This window comes from Berghia stephanieae, chromosome 13, assembly GCF_034508935.2.
Source record: "Berghia stephanieae isolate SIO BIC M18660-M18661 chromosome 13, UCSD_Bste_1.3, whole genome shotgun sequence".
Lineage (NCBI taxonomy): Eukaryota > Metazoa > Mollusca > Gastropoda > Nudibranchia > Aeolidiidae > Berghia > Berghia stephanieae.
Genome location: NC_088372.1, coordinates 23,103,552 through 23,128,106, shown reverse-complemented (window position 1 = coordinate 23,128,106; position 24,555 = coordinate 23,103,552). Strand labels below are relative to the sequence as shown.

At 33.0% G+C, this 24,555-nt stretch overlaps 1 protein-coding gene across 1 annotated transcript in view; it reads left to right on the top strand.

Annotated features, from left to right (window-relative positions):
• LOC144959013 (neurobeachin-like protein 1) overlaps positions 1-24,202 on the top strand; it is an 80,390-nt gene extending 56,188 nt beyond the window's left edge. Inside the window, exons 45-63 of the mRNA XM_078891342.1 lie at positions 333-481; positions 1,478-1,608; positions 1,923-2,033; positions 3,858-3,953; positions 5,964-6,088; positions 7,262-7,402; positions 8,438-8,568; positions 9,437-9,546; positions 10,734-10,851; positions 12,281-12,378; positions 12,831-12,944; positions 13,605-13,694; positions 15,982-16,091; positions 16,846-17,018; positions 18,747-18,841; positions 19,315-19,431; positions 20,145-20,318; positions 21,303-21,451; positions 21,885-24,202. Of these exons, the coding sequence (XP_078747468.1) occupies positions 333-481; positions 1,478-1,608; positions 1,923-2,033; positions 3,858-3,953; positions 5,964-6,088; positions 7,262-7,402; positions 8,438-8,568; positions 9,437-9,546; positions 10,734-10,851; positions 12,281-12,378; positions 12,831-12,944; positions 13,605-13,694; positions 15,982-16,091; positions 16,846-17,018; positions 18,747-18,841; positions 19,315-19,431; positions 20,145-20,318; positions 21,303-21,451; positions 21,885-22,014 (2,362 nt within the window). The 3' untranslated portion in view covers positions 22,015-24,202. The remainder of the gene's footprint in view (positions 1-332; positions 482-1,477; positions 1,609-1,922; positions 2,034-3,857; positions 3,954-5,963; positions 6,089-7,261; positions 7,403-8,437; positions 8,569-9,436; positions 9,547-10,733; positions 10,852-12,280; positions 12,379-12,830; positions 12,945-13,604; positions 13,695-15,981; positions 16,092-16,845; positions 17,019-18,746; positions 18,842-19,314; positions 19,432-20,144; positions 20,319-21,302; positions 21,452-21,884) is intronic.
• The last annotated feature ends 353 nt before the right edge of the window (positions 24,203-24,555 follow it).

The window sequence follows — 24,555 nt, the reverse complement described above, 5'->3', positions numbered from 1 at the left end:
CACCCTTTGGATAGGACACTACAGACCCAATCATACAATCACAGCTGAGTTGACGAGAGTTGTGTTCCTTCAGAGCCATGAAGTCCATAGAGCTGAAGATTGTCCCGGTTTGTGTAGCACGAAATGGACAATAGCGATTGCTTGCTATCCTTTGGGTAGGACACTAGCCTCCTGTAAAGTACTTTCCACAAGATCTAACAGACCCAGCTACCCAATCATTACTTAGTGAACAAGATTAGATTTAATAATTATAAAATCTTGTTTTGAAATTTTTCAATTCATATATTTGAATTGTTAGGGACAACTAATGATTAATTCTTCTTTTTTTCCAGTACTGGAGTTGAGGAATACACTGGAAAGGAGAAGCTGATCACATTCACTGACTGTGACCTGGTGACCTTGGTGAATAAGGTCAAAGGTCGTTTGGAGCTCACCACTACGCACATCTACTTCTTTGACTGCAGTCTACACAAAGATGAAGGTAAATTCTTTATTTGTGTATGTTATGACCACAGTCAAGCCTAAGGAGATATATGAAAACTTGTTTGACATCATTGTTGAATAGGAAAAATATAGGATGCCAATGAGATATGCCAGGGGTTAATCACAATTCTATTTTAATATTCCAGTTTTTTATCATTGATTCTTTCCATTAAAAAATGCAGAACAATAGTTCTAAAAAAAAATAAAACGCACACACAACAACAAACTGCCTTATAAAGCCATGAAAACTGGATAAAGGATGATCGTGATTTCACCATGCCCTCAGTTACTTTCTAACACAAAAGTCACCTGTAAGCCTGTTATGATTTTTTAACCAAATATACAAAGACATTAATTAAACAATCTGACAACCCTTACCCAGGCAAAAATCAAGCTACTGGTTATCTTATAAAAGGCCAAAAATCAGAGGGTCATTTTCAATTCCAAATTTTCAAGGGTTTTTTTTTTTCCTCTGTCTTTTCTAAACCATGGAGATGATGTGTTAAACGAAATGTTTTTATATCTAACCAGTATGTTTTTTTCCATTGACTTTTTATGGATTGACTGAAGGAATTGAAGTTATTACCTACTATTATACTCGTTTTGACAAACAAAACACCAATTGTATATATTTGTCACTCATTTCTTATTTATTTAATGTTTTTAATTCATATTATATTCTCAGAGCATACCATGAAATATTTAATTCTTTATATCTTTGGTGTCTGTGGACCAAGAGTTGATATGGGCTTCTGCAATGCTTTGAAACTTACTTTGAGTTACTTTCTTCACTTAGGCAAAAGAGTATTTCAATGGCTGGGTCTAATTTGGATAATACAAAAGGTGTCAGATGAGAGACGGATGTACAAACCAAAATCTATATTGTGACAACTACAACATATATTATTTAAGATTAGGGGAAACGAATGGGTTCGTGGCTATAAATAAATCTGATGAACTGTATCTTTTATACTTTTCTTCTCATGACTTACAGTGGGTGAGGACTTCAAATGGTCCCTGAACAAACTGAGAGAAATTCATTTCCGTAGATATAATCTGCGTCGAAGTGCCCTGGAACTCTTCTTTGTAGACCAGACAAATTACTTCATCAATTTCCCTGACAAGGTATTCCATTGTCATTTCATAAGAAACCGTGTTTTGGATAGATGGAAGAATTAGATTTTTTTTCTGATACCTAAAAGATATAAAGCTTATTAATATGAGTAAAAGTGAGAAAAGATTTTGATAATCTATGTTTTGATACATATACATATGCATTAATTACATATTCATGGGACATTTTTAAAAGAATATTAATATTGCTCAATATTTATTAAAATTTTTGATAACATTAAGACTAATGATTTTGTTTTTGGAATGTATGCAAATGGTATGCTTACTTTTTTGTTTTTTTTTTGTTTTTTTTTTTGATTATTTAGGCTATGAGAAACAAGATATACAGTCGAATTATCAGCCTGCGTCCTATGAACCTCAGCTACAAAGGTCAAAGGTCTCCTGCTGACCTTTTGAGAGTTTCTGGTTTGACTCAGGTAAGTTTTATCAAATTTGATTTGCATGACTTTTGCTTTAATAGTATACATTCAAGGTCAAGCAAATGCGGGTTATTCACTGACCGAGACGTTCAGTTTTGCCAGTGATGCTTCTGCAATGAGATAAATACATAACTATATATACATGCTTAAGTAATTTAAAGAATAGAACTTACTTAGGCTTATATAGTTTTGATCTTATACAAAATAATATTATAATATCATCGCATTTTATTCAATTCTTTAAAGAATATATATATATATATATATATATTTCAAGTTTTTGTCACTGATCTTGACTTATTTACTTGAATTTATCACACTCAATATACAAATCAATTTACACATTTTATTACTTTCACATTATACATATTTATTCCACCTAGTTATTTACTTACTTATTATCATGTCTGTTCAACACGCCTGTACAAAAAATTCCCTTTGGATGATTAAAGTATTATTATTTATTATTATTATTATTATTATTATTATTATTATTATTATTATTATTATTATTATTATTATTATTATTATTATTATATTATTATTATTATTATTATTATTATTATTATTATTATTATTATTATTATTATTATTATTATTATTATTATTATCATTATCATTATCATTATCATTATCATTATTTATTATTATTATTATTATTATTATTATTATTATTATATTATTATTATTATTATTATTATTATTATTATTATTATTATTATTATTATGTTCTTGATGTCCATTTCTTTATTCATGACTGACACAGCCATGGCATAGTAGAAGTCTGACGAGAATAGTTGAAATTCTGAAATTTTATTTTTACAAAGAGATCGTTTTCCATTTAAAAAATAGTATATTAGGGCGCTGATTGCTAATTAATACATTTGTTAGAATCGTATTTGACACGCCATCCCAATCCAGTCTTAATGTCATGGTGATTCTGACACTGGAAATTGAATTAAAATCCTAAATTATGAATTTGATATAAATGAAACTCATTTAAGTATAATTATTGTGGTTTTGTTGTTTTCTTTATCTGTAAAAAAAAAATTAAAAAAACAACTTAAATTCCAAAATTTATCTGGGCATTTTGCCAGATTGACATTGTGGGTCACATATAGTGTTGAGAAGTCAAGAGGTACAGTCTTCTTTGAGAACGGTGTCACGAAATCTTTTTTTTTAAAATAATCTTGAGGATGGTGAATCGCTGATTTTCTTTTATTCAGCCAAATGATGATGGGTGTTATCGTGTGTTGGTATTAGCATGAATTATGTCACAGCTAACACTAATTTCTGTTGTTTTTTTTTTTTTAATTGGATTAAAAATTTATTTCATTTTTTGTGGGTAAACTCACACCCCCCCCCCCCCCCCCCAACTTTCCTTATTGGCTTATTATTAATGAATACACATACCAATGTGTGTTTCTTATTAAATAACATTTTCTTCTTTTTTTTTTTTAAACGGTTGACAACTTGGACATTTTTGTAAATAATTTTTTTCTACAAATTATTAAGCTTTTGCACTTTGAAGATCTAGAAAGTTAGAAAAGCAAAAATCATTGATGAAGCCGATGCTAAGCATTGGTCAAATCAACTAAGACAAATGCTGAGTCACGGTTTTATTAACAAAGTTGGAAATTTATGAATTTGACATAAAATCAGATGCTGATAGATGAAATAGTTATTGAGACAATTGTATGAAACAACTTTAAGACAAGAAACTCCATCTTCTTCTTATGCACGCACATGGAGATTGTGTGCCTTCATTCCTTTTAGTGGGAAAATCCTATAATCAAACTTTTTTCTCTGCTATTTCACCAGAAATGGGTGAATCGCGAGATATCCAACTTTGAATACTTGATGCAACTCAACACAATAGCAGGAAGGACGTACAACGATTTGAGTCAGTACCCTGTGGTAAGCATTGGTATAATATAGCTAAACTATGTAACACCATGACTGGCCTCATATCTCCTCTATTTGTTCAAATGACATATGAGAAGAAAAATCCATAAGGTCCATGTAGCCAGAGTTTATCTCTGTTTCTATAAAATAAAAAAACCCCAAAAGGAGCTATTGCTTGCTACCCTTTGGATAGGATCCTAATTCATCATAAAGTACTTTCTGCAATATGCATTTGACCCAGCTACCCAATCATGTTGGATGAAAAGAGAGGTTTGATAAAATTTTGATTACAACTGGGACTGATATCGATCATTTTGCTTATGAGGCAAATGGTCCACCACTGAATTCTACCTTAACTTTCCATTTTTCCCTGTCCAACTTTGATGGCATCCCTGTATTTCTCCCAAAATCATCTGGTAATATTTCTAAACCTTGAAAGCTTCATGCAATGAAACTCTCAATGCTAACAAATCAAAGTGATACTGAGCTTCTAGAAGCTGTGGACTGTAAAAGGAATACAAATATGAATTAACAGCTTCAAAAAAGAACAAAATTGAATGTTTCAGGCTCAAAACCTTTCTTCAGCCAACAACAAAAACCAATTAAAACATAAATTCATTTCTAAAAAACCGGATCGACGACTAATTGAAACGTTCCGTGTTTGGTATTTTGTTCTTTTTTGAAGCTGTTATATTCAGTTTTGTTAAACTAGTAAAAAGCCCGCAATTTCGCGGGGAAAGACTTATTTTCATTCGATACTGTACTCACCATCATTTAATGAGGGCAGATTGGTAAACAACGTTGTCTGTGTAATTTGGTATATCTTCGGTTGATTTTTCTGTGTGGCCCAATAATATATTTAATAATATATTCCCTCAACTAACCCCAAGAAAAAATTAAACCTAGTAGCTTTAATTAACCCTAATAGGAAAAACAAACACCCTAGCACTTTAATAAGACTTATGACTAACCATAATAGGAAAAAAAAATCATCCGATCTCGAGCTAAACCTAATAATAGAAAAAATCATGACAAATTGAATAAATAAACGCCTGACGAACGATCAACGGTGAAAATACAAATTTAAAGAATACTGGGGATGTAGGAGCTTTCAGAATGTCTCCCCTTTACTTAACTTATGGAAAAACAAACACCCTAGCACCTTTAATAACACTTATGACTAACCTCTCGAGCTAACCCTAATAGTAAAAAAAAACAATTCTGGGACTTCTTTGCACTACCTTTCAATACTTAACAAATCACAATAGCCTAATAGTAAAAAAAGAATCAAAATGGCGACTGAAATACCTTCATTGATCAAGTGAATAATATCACTATGAATGCCACGATTTGCTGAAAAATGCCAACACACACACACACACACACATGTATACACCACACACTACACACACACAAACATACACACATACACACACACACACACACAAACAAACATACACGCAATTAGAACAAAACTGATCACCGCTAAATCCACAACACAACGGAAATAATAATAATACTTGATGTCATAAATAGATGACGCAAACTGACAACTTTTTACAGTGTCGAAATTGGTTGATTTTGGGAGTCAAGTGTCGTCGTTGGTACATATTTTATGATATCTGTTTGACTCAACGAACTTTCAAACTGACTTTTTTTATAAAAGGAAATCAAGTTATCTGTTTATCTATCTGTAAAAAATACATTTCTAATTTTCAAATCTTTCAGTAGAGTTGTGCGCCGTATCAATTTTTTTATTGACTCAAATAAGCACAATGTTCTCCACAATGCTATATTTTTTTAAGAAAGGATACTTTTTGCAAACAAGCTGTGAAGAGGTTAGACTTTTAAAAAGGTGCGACTTTGTGGTCTTATGGTATGACAACCAACTCTTTATCTGAAAGTCCCTAATTTGAGTCCCACTGTGGGGAGCATGATGTTTAGTCCTTGGAGAAGAATCTTTACTCATGTGCTCTCATCAATGTTAGGTAAAGATGTTTCACAATTTTTCATTCCTGACAGTTTCCATGGATTCTTGTCGACTACAAGTCTTCCCATCTTGATTTGGAGAACGAGGCTGTTTTCAGGGATCTGACCAAGCCAGTCGGGATTTTAAACCCCAAAAACATAGCAGAAGTTAAAGAAAAGTAAGGATACCGATTAATATAAATGGAATTATTCACAATATTTAGGAAGATTTTTTTTTTTTCCGAGATATATTGAAGGAACAAAATTGATGTCACTCAGCTCTTTGTTATTGTTTTTAGACCCATTTTAATGATTAGTTCTCACTGAATCATATCAATGAGACTCTAAACGTTTATAGTTACACACAGTTTTGTGTGTCAGCAAATGATATCCGGTTTGTGGATGTTGAGAGTATTCTACTTAAACACATAGCATCAATTGTTTATTTAACACTACTTGAAAGGGATATTGGAATTTCATTTAGATAAATATCAGGATTTTTGAATTACAAACAAAACCACTAAAATCTAATGACATAATTCATGACAACATTCTAAAAGAAACCAAATGTGACTGGGGTTGTTCAGTTTGGGATCTTCATTTTTCTTTCCTCTTATGGAAAAACCTACTTGCTTGCAAGAAGCCTCTGAGCAATATTGAGACCTGCAGACTATTTTTATTATTTTCACTCTTGGAGATGCGCATTAACTCTCTCCTTACTGATCTATTTCACTATTTCCCAAAATGGCAGGCTTTCCCAAAAGAAAAAATGATTTTTTAAACTCAAACAAGGACTCTACAAAACAACTTTATGTTCTTTTTCTTTAAACAAAGATCATTCTTCAAAGTTTGTGAGGTATAAAATAAATCTGAATAAGAAAAATGCACATTGTGTCATAACAAATGTGACGATTTTGCTGTTTGTGGTAAGGAGAGGGTTACCCCAGTAACACTCATTTTGACTAAGTCATTCAGTTTATTTGAAAAAGAAGAAGGAGAAGAAGAAGAAGATTATATGCAAAACAATTATTTACAATCTCTAATATTGTAATAAGAAATATAAAAATAAAACAAAACCTGAGTTTTTATATATCACAATGTTCATTAATGTGCTTATCACTCTACAATGGGCCACGAGTCAGCGGCAACACTGACAACAATTTTTGAGAAAACCGAATAAATTAGACATTTTTTAAAATGAGGAACAATTGCAAAATGGTAATAAACAATAATCTTAATCTTAATTTTTCCTAACGCACAATCAGTATTTTGTTGTTCTTTTTTGTTTGTTTGTTTATTTTTGTAGCTCCCGATATATTTGATATATCTCAATTCTGACTCATTTCCTTTAGGTTTGAGACATTTGAGGATCCATCAGGAATCATAGAAAAGTTCCATTACGGCACACACTACAGTAACGCAGCCAGTGTCATGCATTATATGGTCAGAATGGAACCCTTCACCACGCTACACATACAGCTACAAGGAGGGAAGTCAGTGCTTTTGTTGTTGTTATTATTATTATTATTATTATTATTATTATTATTATTATTATTATTATTATTATTATTATTATTATTTATTATTACTATTATTATTATTATTATTATTATTATTATTATTATTATTATTATTATTATTATTATTATTATTATTATTATTATTATTATTATTATTTAATATAGCTCCGTCATCCACAAATAGTGCTCACAGGTGCTTTACAATAATTTTGGTTATCACACTAAGTTCATTCATTCAACTACAAAATCGCCACAACAATAGTTTACACCACAATAGTTTACTCAAAATAATTCCAACTAAAATACTTTATAAACCAAAGCTGACTAAGTCAATCATTAACCAAAAATTGATGGAAGTAACTTTTCTTAAATACAAGCGATCATCACTTCACGACCATAATAAAAGCACAGGATTTTATCTGCAACATATAGCTGATGGGATTATGTTAATATTTCTGGATAAGTAAATGATTGTTTAGACGTGAAATGAAAATTATTTTTGTTATATGTTGATTTTTTTTTTTTTGTATTTAGTGATTAGTACTCTCTTATAACACCAACCTAAACATTTTGTTTTTAATGTTGTTGAGTATTTTGGTATTTGTTATTATAAGTGTGTTGGTTGTCAGCATTAAAAAAAATAATTAACTTTTATATAGCGCAATATCCACTGAACGTGCTCAAAGCGCTTTACAAAGGATCCCTGACCAACAGCAACATGTAGAACGATACATGACACCTGTTAGGCGATATTACAATTTTTTTCGGCCAGATACTTATTTTAAACCTGAGTACGGTGAGAGAATGTGAGTAAAGAGCATGTTCCAAGGACTCAACAATGCACTGAGTGAGGGTCGAACCCAGGACCTTCCAATCCGAAAGTGGGTGTCATAGCACTAGACCACATGGCCACAAACATCATCATTATCATGGGACTAAGCATCACAGAAAGAGATGTGTCTCAAGATTTGAATAAGATTTCATTGCTTTCTACTCCACTCCCACCAGATTTGATGTAGCGGATCGCCAGTTCTATTCCGTTCCTGGAAGTTTTTCCTCTTTGCTGGAAAACCCTAATGACGTCAAGGAGCTCATCCCAGAATTTTTTTACCTGCCTGAGTTTCTGGTCAACTCCAACGGTGGGTCAATCAGATTAATTGTGACCAATTGACTCAAATCTGTATTGTTCTAGGGTGACCCTGATGCTTAAAACCGAATCTTTAACTTAACTTATAAAGTTTGTATTAAAATAAATGCCTTCATTGAGAAGGGTGAGATTTGTAAAATGTTGTATACTCATCATATATATATGATTCTACGGATAAATGCCGACTGATGAAATGAAGGACATGGAAACGTTCGTTTCGGCTTTAAAATATGTTAGGGAATTTATTAATTAATTTATATATATATATATATATATATATATATATATATATATATATATATATATATATATATATATATATCATATATTATAAATATGGGCTGAGTAGGTCTCTGGACCTTTAAATATCCTGTAATGGTGAAGAAAAGTAAAATATTGCTGCAAATCTCAATCAGGCCATAAAGATAATACCTAAATGACAGCAATGCAAGAGTGAATCAAACATTAGCAAAGTACAAACCATATATATCAGATATTTGATACCAATTTATATATATAGTTATACTAGTTACCAATCTTATACACATTATTTATCACAATTACACATCATAGAAAAATTTGAAACTCATATAACTGTAGGTAAATAATAAACAAGCTATATACTATCCTGTATCATTCATCATAATCATACATAATAGAAAAATGCTTTCTGAGTCAATGGCATTCTTGAATTGACTTTAAACTCAATTTTTCTTCATTAGCACTTGTATTGATTCTATTGAGCTAATGTATATTTTGCTTTATTTCATCATCATCATTGTTGTTGTCGGCGTCATCATCATCGTCATCATTATTATCATTACAAACACCATCATCATATCCCCCATTGCACATTCCAGGTTTTGATCTAGGAAAACTCCAGATCACCAAAGAGGAATTGAATGATGTTACACTGCCCAGATGGGCTAGCACCCCCGAGGAATTCATCCACAAACATCGTCAGGCTTTGGTATGTAACAGCCTCAGTCAAACACAAGTTCTTTTGGGGATTAAGCATCTTTCTGCATGTCCTTGTAAATTCAGTTGCTGAGGCATCCCGTGAAGGAATATAGGCAATCCGTCAAAGAAACATCTGATATCAACAGAAATCGCACATGTTCTTCAAGTAATCAAATTAACGTTGCCCAACAAAAAAAAGAACATAAGTGCCAGAAGCTAAATTCAAACATGGGATCCTTAGGTTTGCAGTGCAGTGCCAAACTACTTGACTATCTCACCCCCTATTTTGATAAGCATATATTATATTTAGTACAATTACTATAGATTTACATTTTCAAAGCAATTCTCAATCATGCTTTCTGTATTTCCCTCAGTTGACCCACTTACTTACGTAAGCCCTTAACCCCAATTGGAGCATAGGCCATCAGTGATGCTTTACCATGTAGCTCTTCCTTGAGCTGTCTTTTCCACCTGCTTCCATGTGTATATCCACCCATCTTTGCTTCCTCTACAGTGCTCTTTTGCCAACTATTTCTTGGCCTCCCGGTCTTCTTTTTGGTGCAATTTTTGTATCCAAATATAAAAATGCATCAATCAATGAATCTGACATTTTAAAAAAATACTTTGGGCTGCTCTTTGAGCATCATAGGCCATCAACATTTCTCCATCCCTCTCTCTCCAGGGACGACCTTTCCAGCTCTCTCCAGAGGGTTCAATGGCTTTCAATTTCCTCCAGAATTGAACACCTCCAGCTGTTTCTTGGCCCGCCATCTCCTTCTTCTCTTTCCTGTGGATTCCATGCCAAAGCGTGTCTTGTTTATTAGTTTCTCTCTGCAAAAATCAAGCAACAGAGACTTGCTCGACTTAAGCCCATAACTCCAGTCAGAGCATGGCCATCAACAATGCTTCGCCATTTGACTCTACTTTGGGATATCTTCCCCACCTGCTTCTATTTGTAACAACCTCTCCTTGATTTCTATCCTTGTGCTTCTTCGCCAACTATTTCTTGGCCATCCTGGTCGTCTTCCTCCTTGGGGACTCCATGTCAGAGCCTGTGTTGTGATGTCGCAGGCAGGTTTTTCTAAGTGTGTGGCCTGGTGCATATCATAACCAATAAAAACAGGAAAAACTATCAGTGAATTGAGTCACACAGTACCGGTCCTGTCACATGATTTCTACTTTTACTCATTTACACAGGAGAGCGAGTATGTGTCCAGAAACCTACACAATTGGATTGATCTCATTTTTGGCTTCAAACAAAAAGGACTGGCGGCCGAAGAGGCAATGAATGTATTCTACTATTGTACATATGAAGGCAAGTAACCCAGTGTAATCAGATGTTCGAGAGATTACTAAAAAGTATTTAACAGAAATTAATATAACAACTAAAAAAAAAGAACAAAATATTTAACATGGAATGTTTCATACGCAGAATCCCTCTTCAGCCAAAAGTAAAAACAATTAAAACAATAATACTTCACTCAATGAATAGACTGGAGAATAGGTCTCTGTTCATCTACACAGTATCCACACAGTATCCGCGCAGAGACTTATTCTCTCTCTCTCTCTCTCTCTCTCTCTCTGTCTCTCTCTCTCTCTCTCTCTCTCCCTCTATCTCTCTCTCTCTCTCTCTCTCTCTCTCTCTCTCTCTCTCTCTCTCTCTCTCTCTCTTTTCAGATGATATGTGCTATACTTTTAATTGTTTTGTTGTTGACTGAGAAAGGGTTTGGAGCTCAAAACGTTCCACGTTAAGAATTTGTTCTTTTTTTTCTCCAGCTTTTGTATTAATTTCTGTTCAATACTTTGTATAGTCCACACAGCTTAGAGCAGCTTTATATTTACTCTGGCTAAAGAGATCACTGTATCAAATATGTCAAAGTGAAGCTATTTCATCTTTCCTGAATTTATCTTGAAATTCATGTTATTTGTTTCCCATCCCTGAATTTTTGTTATTTCCAGCTCTTTCCCTGATCGTCATCATCATCATCATCATCATCATCATCATCATCATCATCATCATCATCATCACCATAATGAGGACATTAATTATATTGATATTAATAGTAATAATAAGGATGGTGATAATGATAATAGTAATAATGATAATAATAATAATAATAATAATAATAATAATAATAATAATAATAATAATAATAATAATAATAATAATAATAATAATAATCATAATAATAATAATCATAATAACAATAATAATGCGGGTGGTTGGATGGGAGCATCACCCTTGAATCATATACCTATGATGTTCGCATGGGTGTACGATCCGATAGTGATGTCGTTTCTTCTTCTCTTTACTAGCCTAGCCTATCCTGCTTCTTTGGTTTGTGATTGTATTTTTGACAGGGGATATTTTTTTTTTCTGTAAATCTTCTGCCTGTTTGTTCTTGGTTATTTATAATTTAGCTTATGATATCTTTAGGTTATGATTTTGATTTACATTTGTACTATTTTTGTTAGATTGCTTGTTTTTTTGTTTCAGCGGTCTCTCATATAACCTCAATTGTGTTGGAAGAGACCTAAAGCAACAAACAAACAAAAAACAAACAATAATGATAATAATAATAATAATAATAATAATAATAATAATAATTTGTTTTGAGGTCACTTTTTAAAATCGCATAAATTGTACATAGTGCTATCATCAGAACAAGAAAAGGCAGTCACCGTATCTAATCTGGAGACCACAATTTAAAAATTAAATTTCACACCTTCCCCTTGATTTCCAGGAGCTGTTGACCTTGATGCTATTCAAGATCCAGTCGAGAGGGCATCAGTCGAAGGCATGATCAGCAACTTTGGCCAGACGCCTTCTCAGTTGTTGAAGGTAAAAAAAGACCAATTTTCGAACTGTCTCTCATAGCTTATCAAAAATAGTTAATGTGAAGTAAAATCATATATTTTAATACTAAAAACATTTAAACCAAAAAGATTGAGAGATCAATATTTCAATTTTTTTTCTTTCTTATTGTGCAACTATGTGATCTGGTACTTTGACACTTGTATTGGAAGATCCTGGGTTTGAGTCCCGTTCTGAGCAGCGCATAGTTGAGTCCTTGGAAAAGACTCTTTACTCACATTCTCTCATCGTACTCAAGTGTAAAATGAGGACCTGGCTGTTAGCAGCATTTTCTCTGTTGGAAAAAAAATACAGTATCGTCTAACAGGCTAGGGGACCCCTTGTAAAGCGTTTTGAGCACGTTTAGTGGATGTTGCGCTTTATAACAAAAGCTTAAAGCTCAAGTTTAATTCTTATTCTTCTCTTACATCCGTGTCTAGGAACCTCATCCCAAGAGACTGTTGCATGAAGAAGCGGTAGCACGCTTGACCAAGAACGGCAAACCCATAAGTGTGTTCCACTTTGCCAATGAGCTCAGACCCTTCTTTGTGGAAGTAAGTTTTGATTGTTTGTTGAACTTATAATAATAGTAATATAATAAATAATATTCCTTTTATTCTTCCCATAGGGGAGATTTTTCTCTAGGATCTATTCCAAGGGAAGACTGGAATAACCCAGGTGACCAAATTGAGCTAGGGCGAGGTGACTTGGCCACACAGTGCGGCAGCGGGTGATTGAACTCGGTACTTTCTGGGTAGGAAGCAAAGACCATACCGCTGAGCCACGCTGCCCCTTACACCCAGTCTTTGGTCAAAATTTGATCTATTTCAATTTGAATTCAAGTTTTCTTTCTCTACTTGTTACTGACTGAAATGGTTTTGTTGAATTGGCAATAATGAAATATTATTTGAATTTCTGTAAGTAATTGTTATACAGTGGCATCCATATATATATAAACAGTCTTAATGTCAACTTCTGCTTAAAGTCAACCCTTCTTGTTGTTACCAAATTTTGTGTTCTTTATGTGTTTGTGTTCCACTGATAATGGATAACGTTAACTTTGCTTAAAGCCAACCATTCTTTCTGGTCCGGTGATGTTGACTTTATCAGGATTCCACTGTAATTATTTGTGATTTTATACTTGTACAGAATATATTTCTCTTTTATTGAATAAGTCTAGACCATAAATCGAAATAATTTTCTTTTCTATCCAGGTATCTAATGACCTTGACCCCTTGGTCTTTGTGACTATCCCCAAAAGTCAGTCAAGGTCAATTTTACAGCAAGGAATGCCAGACACTTTGGTTAGTACTGACTGTGTTGAATTTATCTGTCGTTCAAGGGTCACCATTTAGGGTGATAAAATAAACTCATGAAATTCTCTTTATTCATCCCGTTTGGGAAATTTGTCTTCTTACTATAAGAAAAGACTAAAATTGTTGTGTAGCATAGCAAAGTGAGCTAGTGCGAGGTGACCTCACCAAGACCACACAGTGTAGAGATTGTGTGTTGAACCAGGCACATCCAGATTTATATAGATTTTAAAGTAAAAAATGTTTTCAAAATAAAAAAGAAGCTACTTGAATGTCGTCTTCCTCGTCCTCTCGTGTTCAATGTTTGTGTTTTGTGACGCAAGCGAGGATTAAGAGCAGAAACCCGTACCTTATGAAGAATGTAAGCATTAAAATCATCCCAATTGTCGTGTAACCTCTGTGGTGTAATGGCGGTAGCACGTCTGACCAGTAATCAGGAGGTCTGAGGGTTGATCCCCAGTCGAGGAAGACTGATTTTTATGGAGTTTTTTTATTCTTGTATTTTTCTTTCTAATTTGTCTGGCACCGTTTTTTTCACACACTTTTTTCAGGTCTTTAACCCATTTACTGCCGTACTCTGGAAAGATACAGATTTTAAAATTTTGCCCGGAAATTCATCCTTCAAATATTTTGGCAAAAACTCTTAAACTTGGGACGGACCTCATGAGCTCTTCAATCAAGTCATTTAAATTGATCAATATTTGAAGGACGAGTTTTGTGGCCAAATTTTTAAATACATGTCTTTCCAGAATACGGCAATGAACTGGTTAATAATATTATATCAACTTTCAATCTTTTTCTAACATTTAAGTTGTGAATTTTAACCTTTTGTTGTTTTTACACAACTTTAGTCATTACCATGATCAGTGTACACCTTTCATTGGCTCTGGGGTCAGAAGGTTGTAAATTGTCAATAAGGTGTACTGAGTGAATGAATATTTAATGAGCACAGACCTGCTGTAGGCAACTAACAAAAATTTGTATAGTTTAGGGGGGAAAATTGGGATTTGAAGGAAAGGATTTGCATCAATCCAAAATGCAGATTTTTAACCTTATTTATATGAATTACCACATTAAAATGCTTTATAGTGTTGAGTACAGTGCAGTCCTGATAATTCGAATTGGGTGGGAAAAGCAAATGACTTCTATTTATCAGAATTCGATTTGTCTCCAAACAAGGGAAATAACTAAACCTGACTCCAGGTATCAGGGTTATATTACCTCCCCTGACAAAAGGGGGTTTCCCTCTTACCATCTACACTTACGGTACACTGATTAGATTGATGAGTTTTAGTTTTATTGTTTTGTTGTTTGTTTTTTTTTACATTGCGATTTTTTTTTGTGAGATCTTAATTTTTCAACTCATCATATATTTTATGAATAAGATCTTTACTTTTAAATTCTTTGTTAAAAAAATTTCCATTTCCCCTCTGTAGTTTATCTGGGCTAGCACAGAGTAGTAGTTAACACTGCATGCTGTGCAGGCCCTCTACTTCTAGATCTAGATCCATCGATCAATAAAGAAAGACAGCACAGAGGAGAAAGAGAAACGCGTGGAGTGGGGTGTGGCCTATGATTGTTCGTGCCGTGTATTGGTCAGCTTGTGGTTATCACTGTGTGTTAGATCTATTTATAACCAACCCCCTTTGTTAGCCAGCGGCCAGCAGACCACAAGTTAGTCTTAGTGATGAGAGCGCGAGAAGGAGAGAGGGATGGCGCGAGACAGCTGGTCAATTTGGAGAAAGAAGAGAGAGGGCGGATGGGACGGAGAGGGAACAACACGCTATTACATGCCTCAGGGGTCTAGTTATTATTATTATTAGTCAGCTCAGTCATTAAAACGCGTGGCAGGGTGGATACGGAGAACAGGCAGTTCGTTATGACCTTCCCGAGTTTTTTTTTTTAGTGAAGGGCAAGCTCTTGCACTTCGATTAAAGAGAATAACGACTGTTCGAATTCGAATTAACCATGAATATTTTATATAGAAAAGAAGAAAATAATTCATTACATCGTATTTTCTTCGATTTAAAAGAAATTCGGTTAATCAGATTTCGAATTATCTGGACTGGACTGTATGTGCATTTTTGGGTGAAATAAAATAATTTTCAAAACTTGACCCCCCACCACCTAATTAAAATCATAACAAATAACCCGTATACACTACACCTATTACATTTGTGAAAGTGGTCTATCGTTTTTCGCATAAGGGACAGGGGCAATAGTCAATATAACTCAATGGTGACCAAAATAAATTATGACCAATTGTTGCGTCAACCAGGTGACAGTGACAGAGGATGGTGTCATAGGTACTCATGGATGGCTTCCCTTTGATAAAGCTGTCGCCAACTTCTACACTTTTGACAAGGATTTCACCATGAATAATGAAAAGTAAGTCCCTCCTTTTTTTTTTCTTTCTTCCTCACAATCACTCACTCACTCAATCCTCTCCCTGCTGGCACGAGGTGATGCAAGGGATCTCCTCCTGGTCCTGTCAGCTGCTATTCTTGGGGCCTTCTCAAGAGACAGACTTCACTGGTTTAGGTCCCTCTCTACAGTCCATCGCAAGCCTTCCTTGCCAGTGCTTCATCAGGTCTGCGACAGGCATGCCCCAGCCATTGCCATCTTCTTATTTTATGAGACTTTCCTGAGACTCCGTCTCTGCTTTATCTCTCAGGTCCTCATTTGAGATTGTATTAGGCCAGAAGATCTTAAAGATTTGTCGTAAACATTTGTTTTGGAATACCTCAAGTTTCTGGATGATACTTTCTGTGATCCTCCATTCTGATCCAAAGAGCAAAACGCTCAGGACATTTCCTCACAATTATCGATATTACTTTGTTATAGATTAATTTTGAGGATATTTCTTTATAATTTTATGTATTATTCAATCTTGTAGGAAAGAAAACTTATGTCAAGGACTTTTTCAAAATAATATTTAAGAAAAAGAAGAAAAAAAAGGTATTCAACATTCTATTAAAATTTCTCTAATTCAGACATCAATTATTTTCAGTTGTGTTCAATACTTTTATTTTCTTAAAAACATTTTTTTCTTGGTAGCATCTCCTCTGCAAAGTTAAAACCTTTTTCCTGTTAAAAAATCACATGAATTATTTCACAAAAGCATCATTTTTTTCCCCTCTAGAACCAAGAAAAGAGCAGGAGGTCCTTTCTGTCCAGGACTCCGTGTGTCCACCAACTTATTTGTGGTGTCCCATGATGCCAAGCTGTTGTTTGTAGCAGGATTCTGGGACAACAGCTTACATGTAGTCAATCTTGGCAAAATGAGGATGGTCAACCACATCACTAGACATATCGGTATGTTGATTGTTGTTTCTCCTTCATTATTTTTTTGGGGGTGTGTATGTGTGTGTGTGTGTGTGTATGTGTGTGTGTCTGTGTGTTTGTGGGTGGGTGGATGTGTGTGTATATGCGTGTGTGTGTGTGGGGGGGGGGGGGTTGTGTATGTGTGTGTGTGTGTGGGTGTGTACGTGTTTGGTTGTATGTGTCTGTGTGTGTTTGTGTGTGTTTTGATTTGATTTTTTTCTTCTTTTTTTTTTTTATTTCAAATACTCTATTTTTACATTAATTCTTATGGCCCCGGTCAAATAGAGATATTATGCAATTCATTGATTTGAAAACAATAAAGGATCTGTTTTCACTTCGTATTTTAACAGGCAGTAAATAGAATCATAATTTATAATATGCATTCATACAATACTATTTTGTTCTGTAAACTGACTATATTAAAGAAATGTGGAAATTTGCTCAAAGTTTTCTCCTCTTGTTTCTATCCAAAAGTAAGAAAGAAAATCAAATGGCCTGGAGATAAACATAAATGTCAAAATGTTATACCATCAAAATCATATTTAGTTTTGTACGGAATGTGCTAAGAAATGAAGTATTGAGAAATGAGAAGGTGCAAAAATCCATAAGAAGCATGTTGGGTAGTAGGTAGAACAGTGTGATAGTAATTGTGTGTTGGTTTCCATTGTATTATTTAAAGAATTCCATGAACATTGACATTTATGTTAAAAGTAATATACAAAAATTAATATAACAGCTTCAAAAAAAGAAGGGTTTTGAGCCCGAAATGTTCCATATTTGGTATTTTGATCTTTTTTAAAGCTGTTATATTATTCATTTTTGTTTATTGCTTTTTACAGTCCACAGCTTCTAGCAGCAGCTTGCTATCACATTGATATTTATGTTAGAGGTTTCATTGAATCTTTTTGATTAAGGTGAATAAGAAATATACATAGCATATTTAAAGATCAAGCTTATATAATAATAATAATAATAATAATAATAATAATAATAATAATAATAATAATAATAATAATAATAATAATTAATCATTTGTATAGCTCGCATATTCCATGAATTCATGCTCTTAGGCGGTTGACAATAAAACTTGTATTCACAAAGGAAAAATAAAATAAAAAGTACAACACTGAACATTAAATTAAGAACATTAAATTAAGTAAAAGCTATTTTAAATAGTTCAGTCTTTAAATTGGACTTGAAAGAATTAAGAGTTGGAGAGATTCTGGTTGTGGAAGACAGAGAATTCCAGATTTTTAGAGCTGCAGTAGAGAACGATCTGTTGGAAAATTTTGATCTTGATGTTGACTTAATTTCGAGTTGAATGGAGATCGAGGATCGAAGATTTCTAGATGGTATATTGACGTTTAAGAGAGATTTGATAGGAGCTTGTCCATGTAAGCATTTGTAGATGATGCGAGCTACTTTGAATTCAATTTGTTAGGCAATTGGAAGTCAATGTAGTGATTTCAGAACCGGGGTTTTCTCTCATATCTTCTGGTCCTGTATATGACTTGAGCGGTGTTGTTTTGAGTCACTTGCAAAGCCCTAATTGTTTCAGCGGGTAAACCAGATAAGAGGCCATTGCAATATGTTTGTCAAGTCTAACATTTGACGATTTGAGATATCAGAACTATGTGTTTTCATTTTTAAATATACTGCCTACCGTCGTTTTATGTTGATATATATATTTTTTTTTTCATGTCATTTTCTTCTGATTAGATATTGTTACATGTTTGGCTTTGGACAACTGTGGGCGCCACCTTGTATCAGGATCAAGGGACACAACTTGCATGGTTTGGGAAATTATACAGCAGGTGGGTGGTGCACCCAAATTTATCAGAGTTTTAGCATACAATAATTTGATATATAATCTATGTTATTGCTGTGGAACTAATCACCCAGTCAGTGACGAAATTAATTCAAATACCCAAGGTTTAAATCCTTGTTTCCTGATAGTTTAGATTACTAATTTATTATTATTATTATTATTAGTAGTAGTAGTAGTAGTAGTAGTAGTAGTAGTAGTAGTAGTGTAGTAGTAGTAGTAGTAGTAGTAGTAGTAGTAGTAGTAGTGGTAATAGTAGTAGTAGTAATAGTCGCAGTAGTAGTAGTAGTAGTAGTAGGAGTAGGAGTAATAGTAGTAGTAGTAGTAGTAGTAGTAGTAGAAGCAGTAGTAGTAGTAGTAGTAGTAGTAGTAGTAGTAGTAGTAGTAGTAGTAGTAGTAATAGTATCAGTAGCAGCAACAACTACTTTAAAAAAATAAACATGATATATTTCTAAACCATAGGGAGGAGTAAGTACTGGCCTTAACCCCAAACCTATGCAAACCCTCTACGGTCATTCAGACGAAGTGACCTGTGTCTACATCTCCACTGAGTTGGATGTGGTTGTGTCTGCCTCTAAGGTAAGAATTATTTTATTGATATTTAAATAATGAAGTGTCTTGTTTAGAGTTGAGTATTCAGTTGTCTTCCTGTCCACAAAGTTTTGATTATTTTTTAAAAAGGAATTACATCTCTATGTCAATAAACTATTTTGCTTTTTTATTTATTGTCCCTATTTCTCATATAAACAATTTAATGTATTAAACATAAGATACGTACAGAACGCCTTTTCTTATATCAAGTTACAGTTTTATGTTTGTTAAGTTGTCTTTCAAATTCATGAAAGTATTTTGGCTTAAGCTATTCTGCATTTAATTTCACTAAGATAATTTCAAGACATCTGTTTTTATATTATTTACTTTGATTGAACTAAAAAAAAAAATTTTTTTAATGCTCTTATACAGTGCAATATCCACAAAACATGTGCAAAGCGCTTTACAACCAGTCCCTAGCCAACTTACAACGTAGGACGAGGCATGACGCATCTTAGGCGATATTACAATTTTCTGACAGAGACAAAGCTGCTAACGGTCAGATACTCATTTTACACCTGAGTATGGTGAGAGAATGTGAGTAAAGAGCCTTTTCCAAGGACTCGACTACGCCCCACTCAGAGCAGGACTCAATCTAAAGTGAGTGTCATCATATCACAAAGCCACATAGCAGGGGCTGCAAACATAGCCTAAACGATCCTTGTTACTAACACACTATAATATTCTTTTCCTATGTGTAGGATGGCACAATAAACATTCACACAGTTTTGAAAGGCCATTACATCATGACACTGTCAGCCCCATGTCAGAAAGGATGGATTGTTGACATTCCCCGTATGGACGTCTCTGATAATGGACACATTGTCTTGTACTGCACGGAAACAAAATATGGTCCCAATAAACGACCACAGCAGGTGATTCTTTATTTCATATAATACTTTTATTGATTAGATGATTATTAGTTTTCTTCCTCGTTCCATTCTGTTATCTAGGGAGGATGAAGGAAGATAGTTTGACAAAACAACACTGTACATTCACTAGAAATTAATATAGTAGTAAGTTCACCATTACAACACACAGAACAAACACATATAAAAAGATTTTTTTTTTCCTAAGAACCATCAAGGAGTGGAACACTCTCCCACCAGAAATCATAGATATTACCAACAACAACAAATTTAATCAAACATTAAACATTTATTTTCCAACTCAATAACACAATAATGGAGAAAGTCACCACATGATTTGTATTAAATCTACAGTGATGGGTGATTCACCTTTTGCAGATAAATACGTTGAACTTGAACCTAAACTGTTGCTACTGTTTTTAGGTTCAACTTATATATATATATATATATATATATATAAATATATATATACATATATGTATATATATATATATATATATATATATATATATATATATATATATATATATATATATATATATATATATATATATATAATATATATATATATATATATATATATATCTGTCGTCTGTCTGGAGTTTAGTAGTGTATTTATGTCTTTATTGATTTTTGTTGTTGGCTGAAGAAGGGTTTTGAGCCCGAAACGTTCCGTGTTTGCAACTTTTAGTAAACAGGCTTTGAGCACTGAAAAGTTAAGAATTATAATAGAATGGATGAAATACAAACACAATTTACACGCACAGATGCGTGCAAACACAAATACATATACACACGTCCACACATATACACATACATAAACATTATTACACACTCACACACTCACACATAAATGCATAGTCACATTGAAGCGCACATATACACATCATTGCTCAAACATTGATTTAATTATTTTGTGTGTGTTACTATTATTGAGTGCTTACCTATCATTTTTTTTTTCTCTCTTATTTATTTTTTTTTTCCACTCAGGAACGCTATTCCCTTCATTTGTATTCCATCAATGGCAAACATTTATTCTCCGAGCCTCTGGTCTATGGCCTGGGTGACATGCGAATGTCTGGAGATTATCTGGTGGCTGGAAACCTGGCTGGACAATTGATGGTCATGGAAATATTTGGGTAAGATTGGGCAGGATGATTCTGATCATGATGATTTTATGAATTCGGTTAATGTTAGTTTCCAGTTCCAGCAACGTTTTTTGAAGAAAAGGAATTAATTCTACATTCTGTGATTATTGAGTCATCATCATATTAAAGTAAAAACATTTTTTTCAGATTTGGTCAAATTATTGGAACATTCACTGTTAGAAAAATAAATAATAGCCTCTCCCTCCCCCTCTCTTACAAAAAAAAATATATATATATATATATATATATATATATTTTTTTTTTTTAATTGTAAACTACCTATCAAAGTAAATTGGATCCAAATGATTTTTGGTGATGGTTCACTATTGTGTTTAACTGCAAACGTGATGTTCATAAATGGGCATGATAAAAATTTTATTTTGTTGGTTTTTCGATATGGATTTTATTATCATAATCATTTCAGACTTCGAACAATGAGTGTAGTAGAACTGATGGTACCAATACAGTGTGTGACAGTAACCAATGGGAACAGCCACATCCTTGCAGGACTCAAAGATGGGAAACTTATCATTGTTGGGAATAAAGGGAAATAACTCTGATCTGTCATTTAATACGTCTGCTCAACCAATAAGTAGTGCCAATCACCAAGCGCTTTTGTTCATATTACAAGAGTCAATATGCATTTTACTTCTCATTCAACTGGAGAATAAATATACTGTCATTATATGTTTATTTCATTTTGTACAATGTATCATATAACATATTGAAAGATTCACAGACAGATGGCTGGGAGAAGTTTGGGATGATAAATTAAAAGGTGATATACTGATTCAAAAATGCATTATCTCAGCATCAAGAATTCGATTGAAAGAACAACTTTAATGTTGAATGTTGAGGAGTATTTGGTATTTAGAGAGTTATTTATCTTTACAAATAGGGTCTCTCAAAAACATGCTCTCATCTTTTCCTTCTGCGTTAAAGCTTTGACACCATTGGTTTGGATTAGATCATAAATAAGTATGGTACACAAATAAAGTAAGAGAGATTGATATAGACGTGATTATTGCATTAGGAGAATAAAAGTTCACGAGTCACTAAAACCAAAATGATAATACAACACGATAAAATCCAATGCGCATATATTTGCTGGGACACATTTGTGGGCTTGATTTAATATTGTTGTTATGGACACTATTCCAACAAGAAATGTAGTGAGTAGGAAAATGCCAGAAGACAACAGAGAATAAAAACTTTGCGGCAGTGATGGAGGCTCAAACCCACAACCTTACTGATACGACAACTCCACCTGGCCGGGGAGATCGTGACTCTACTGTATGAGCTATCCACGACCCTGGTTTAAGCGTATTTCCATGACAGCATTGAACCCATAACAATTTGGGTTATCAGACCTGCAGATAAGTGAAGTTCCTATTTATTCCTGTGATTCCACATTGAAATAATATTCTAACTTAACTCTAATTGAGTTCTTGTAATATCAAATTGTAATGTTATTCACGTTTTTATTGTTATTAAAGTCGACTGATTGATTCTCTGACTTAAATTTTTTTTTAAACACATTAGTTTTGTTGCTCAGTTTTTATAAACAATCCATCTAATTTATCCCGTATGACCATAATCAATGAATTGTCTTACATTTTATTATTAAAGAATTGACTTATTTCTCATCAAATGCAAATGTAGGACAAAGTAAAATTTATAGCAGACTTCTTTTCTGGTGTCAGAATTTTATTTCCTTTAAACCATTTAAAGTCTTATTTGTTTTTGTTGAAGTAAGTACGTTTGTTTTGTTTGTTCTTTTAATTGTGTGAAGCTATTGTTTTGTTTGTTTGTTTTTATTGATATTTTGTAATTTGTAGTCAATAAAGAACATTTGAATTGTAATAATAAATTATTCAGTTAAACAATTATTCGTTTAGTGCATATTATCATGACTGACAAATTCTGAAAATGTTGGACGACATTTTGACAATCAGAGGTCATCTTAATCCGTTTATTTGAGACAAAGCAACTGTTCTTCTCAGATCATGAGTTTCTCAAGTCATAACCCTTTCTTAGCACCTGACATGAGACTTATAACAATACCAGATTTGCCACTGGCAAAAAACAAACAAAAATCTATTTATTATTTTTTAAAATCTGAATTTGAATTTAAAAATCTGAATTGAACCAAAATGCAAGATTTTTTTCTCGTATTTATACGAATCATTACTTTAAAATGCTTTAGGAGTGGTGCAAAAACAGGTATAGCCTATTTTGGTCTCAATTTGGTCATTCTCAGAGCAAAAATATAATATTTTATCACCTTTTCTTTAAATATTCCGAATCTGGAAGGGAAAAAATCCAAATTTGGCCAAATTCCACACCACCTACCAATGTACCTACCGATAAAATCAGTATATTTGGCAGATCTGGAATAACCTTTTTACTGACCTTTTTAATCTCCTATTTTAGGAGGTCATAAAATATTGGAAGCCCTCCTATTTCAGAGTGTTGTTTAAAGAACATGATACAAGTCTCTAAAAAAAAAAAAGTTGTATACATTTTCGTGTGACATGTTTAATGTACATTGTTGACCCGAAGAGATAAATATTTTAAAGTGCTCATATCGTTATAATAATTGCTGTATAAATGTGTTATTTATTTAGATATGTAACAGTTTAGATATCTTATTATGATGTTTGAAGTCTGATCAAATGTTAAGTAGACGTATGACGTTTCATGACATCTTAACTTCATGTTAAGAAAGATAAAAAAAAAAAATTTAAAAAGAGAGATCCATTAGATGTTGAGATGCTTCCACTTCCATTGTTGATGAAATTTTGATTGGTATTACTGATTTTGGGGGAATGAAACTTTCCATGGTTAGCAAGGGTTTAATTTCTTATATGTAATAAGGTTTAAGATAACTGTGGTATCATTTTCTTGATGAACTTAGTGATGAATTTTTCAGTTTAATGTGTTGTATATAATTGTTATTGTTATTTATATTATTATTATTATTATTATTATTATTATTATTATTATTATTATTATTATTATTATTATTATTATTATTATTATTTATTATTATTATTATTATTATTATTATTATTATTATTATTATTTTATTATTA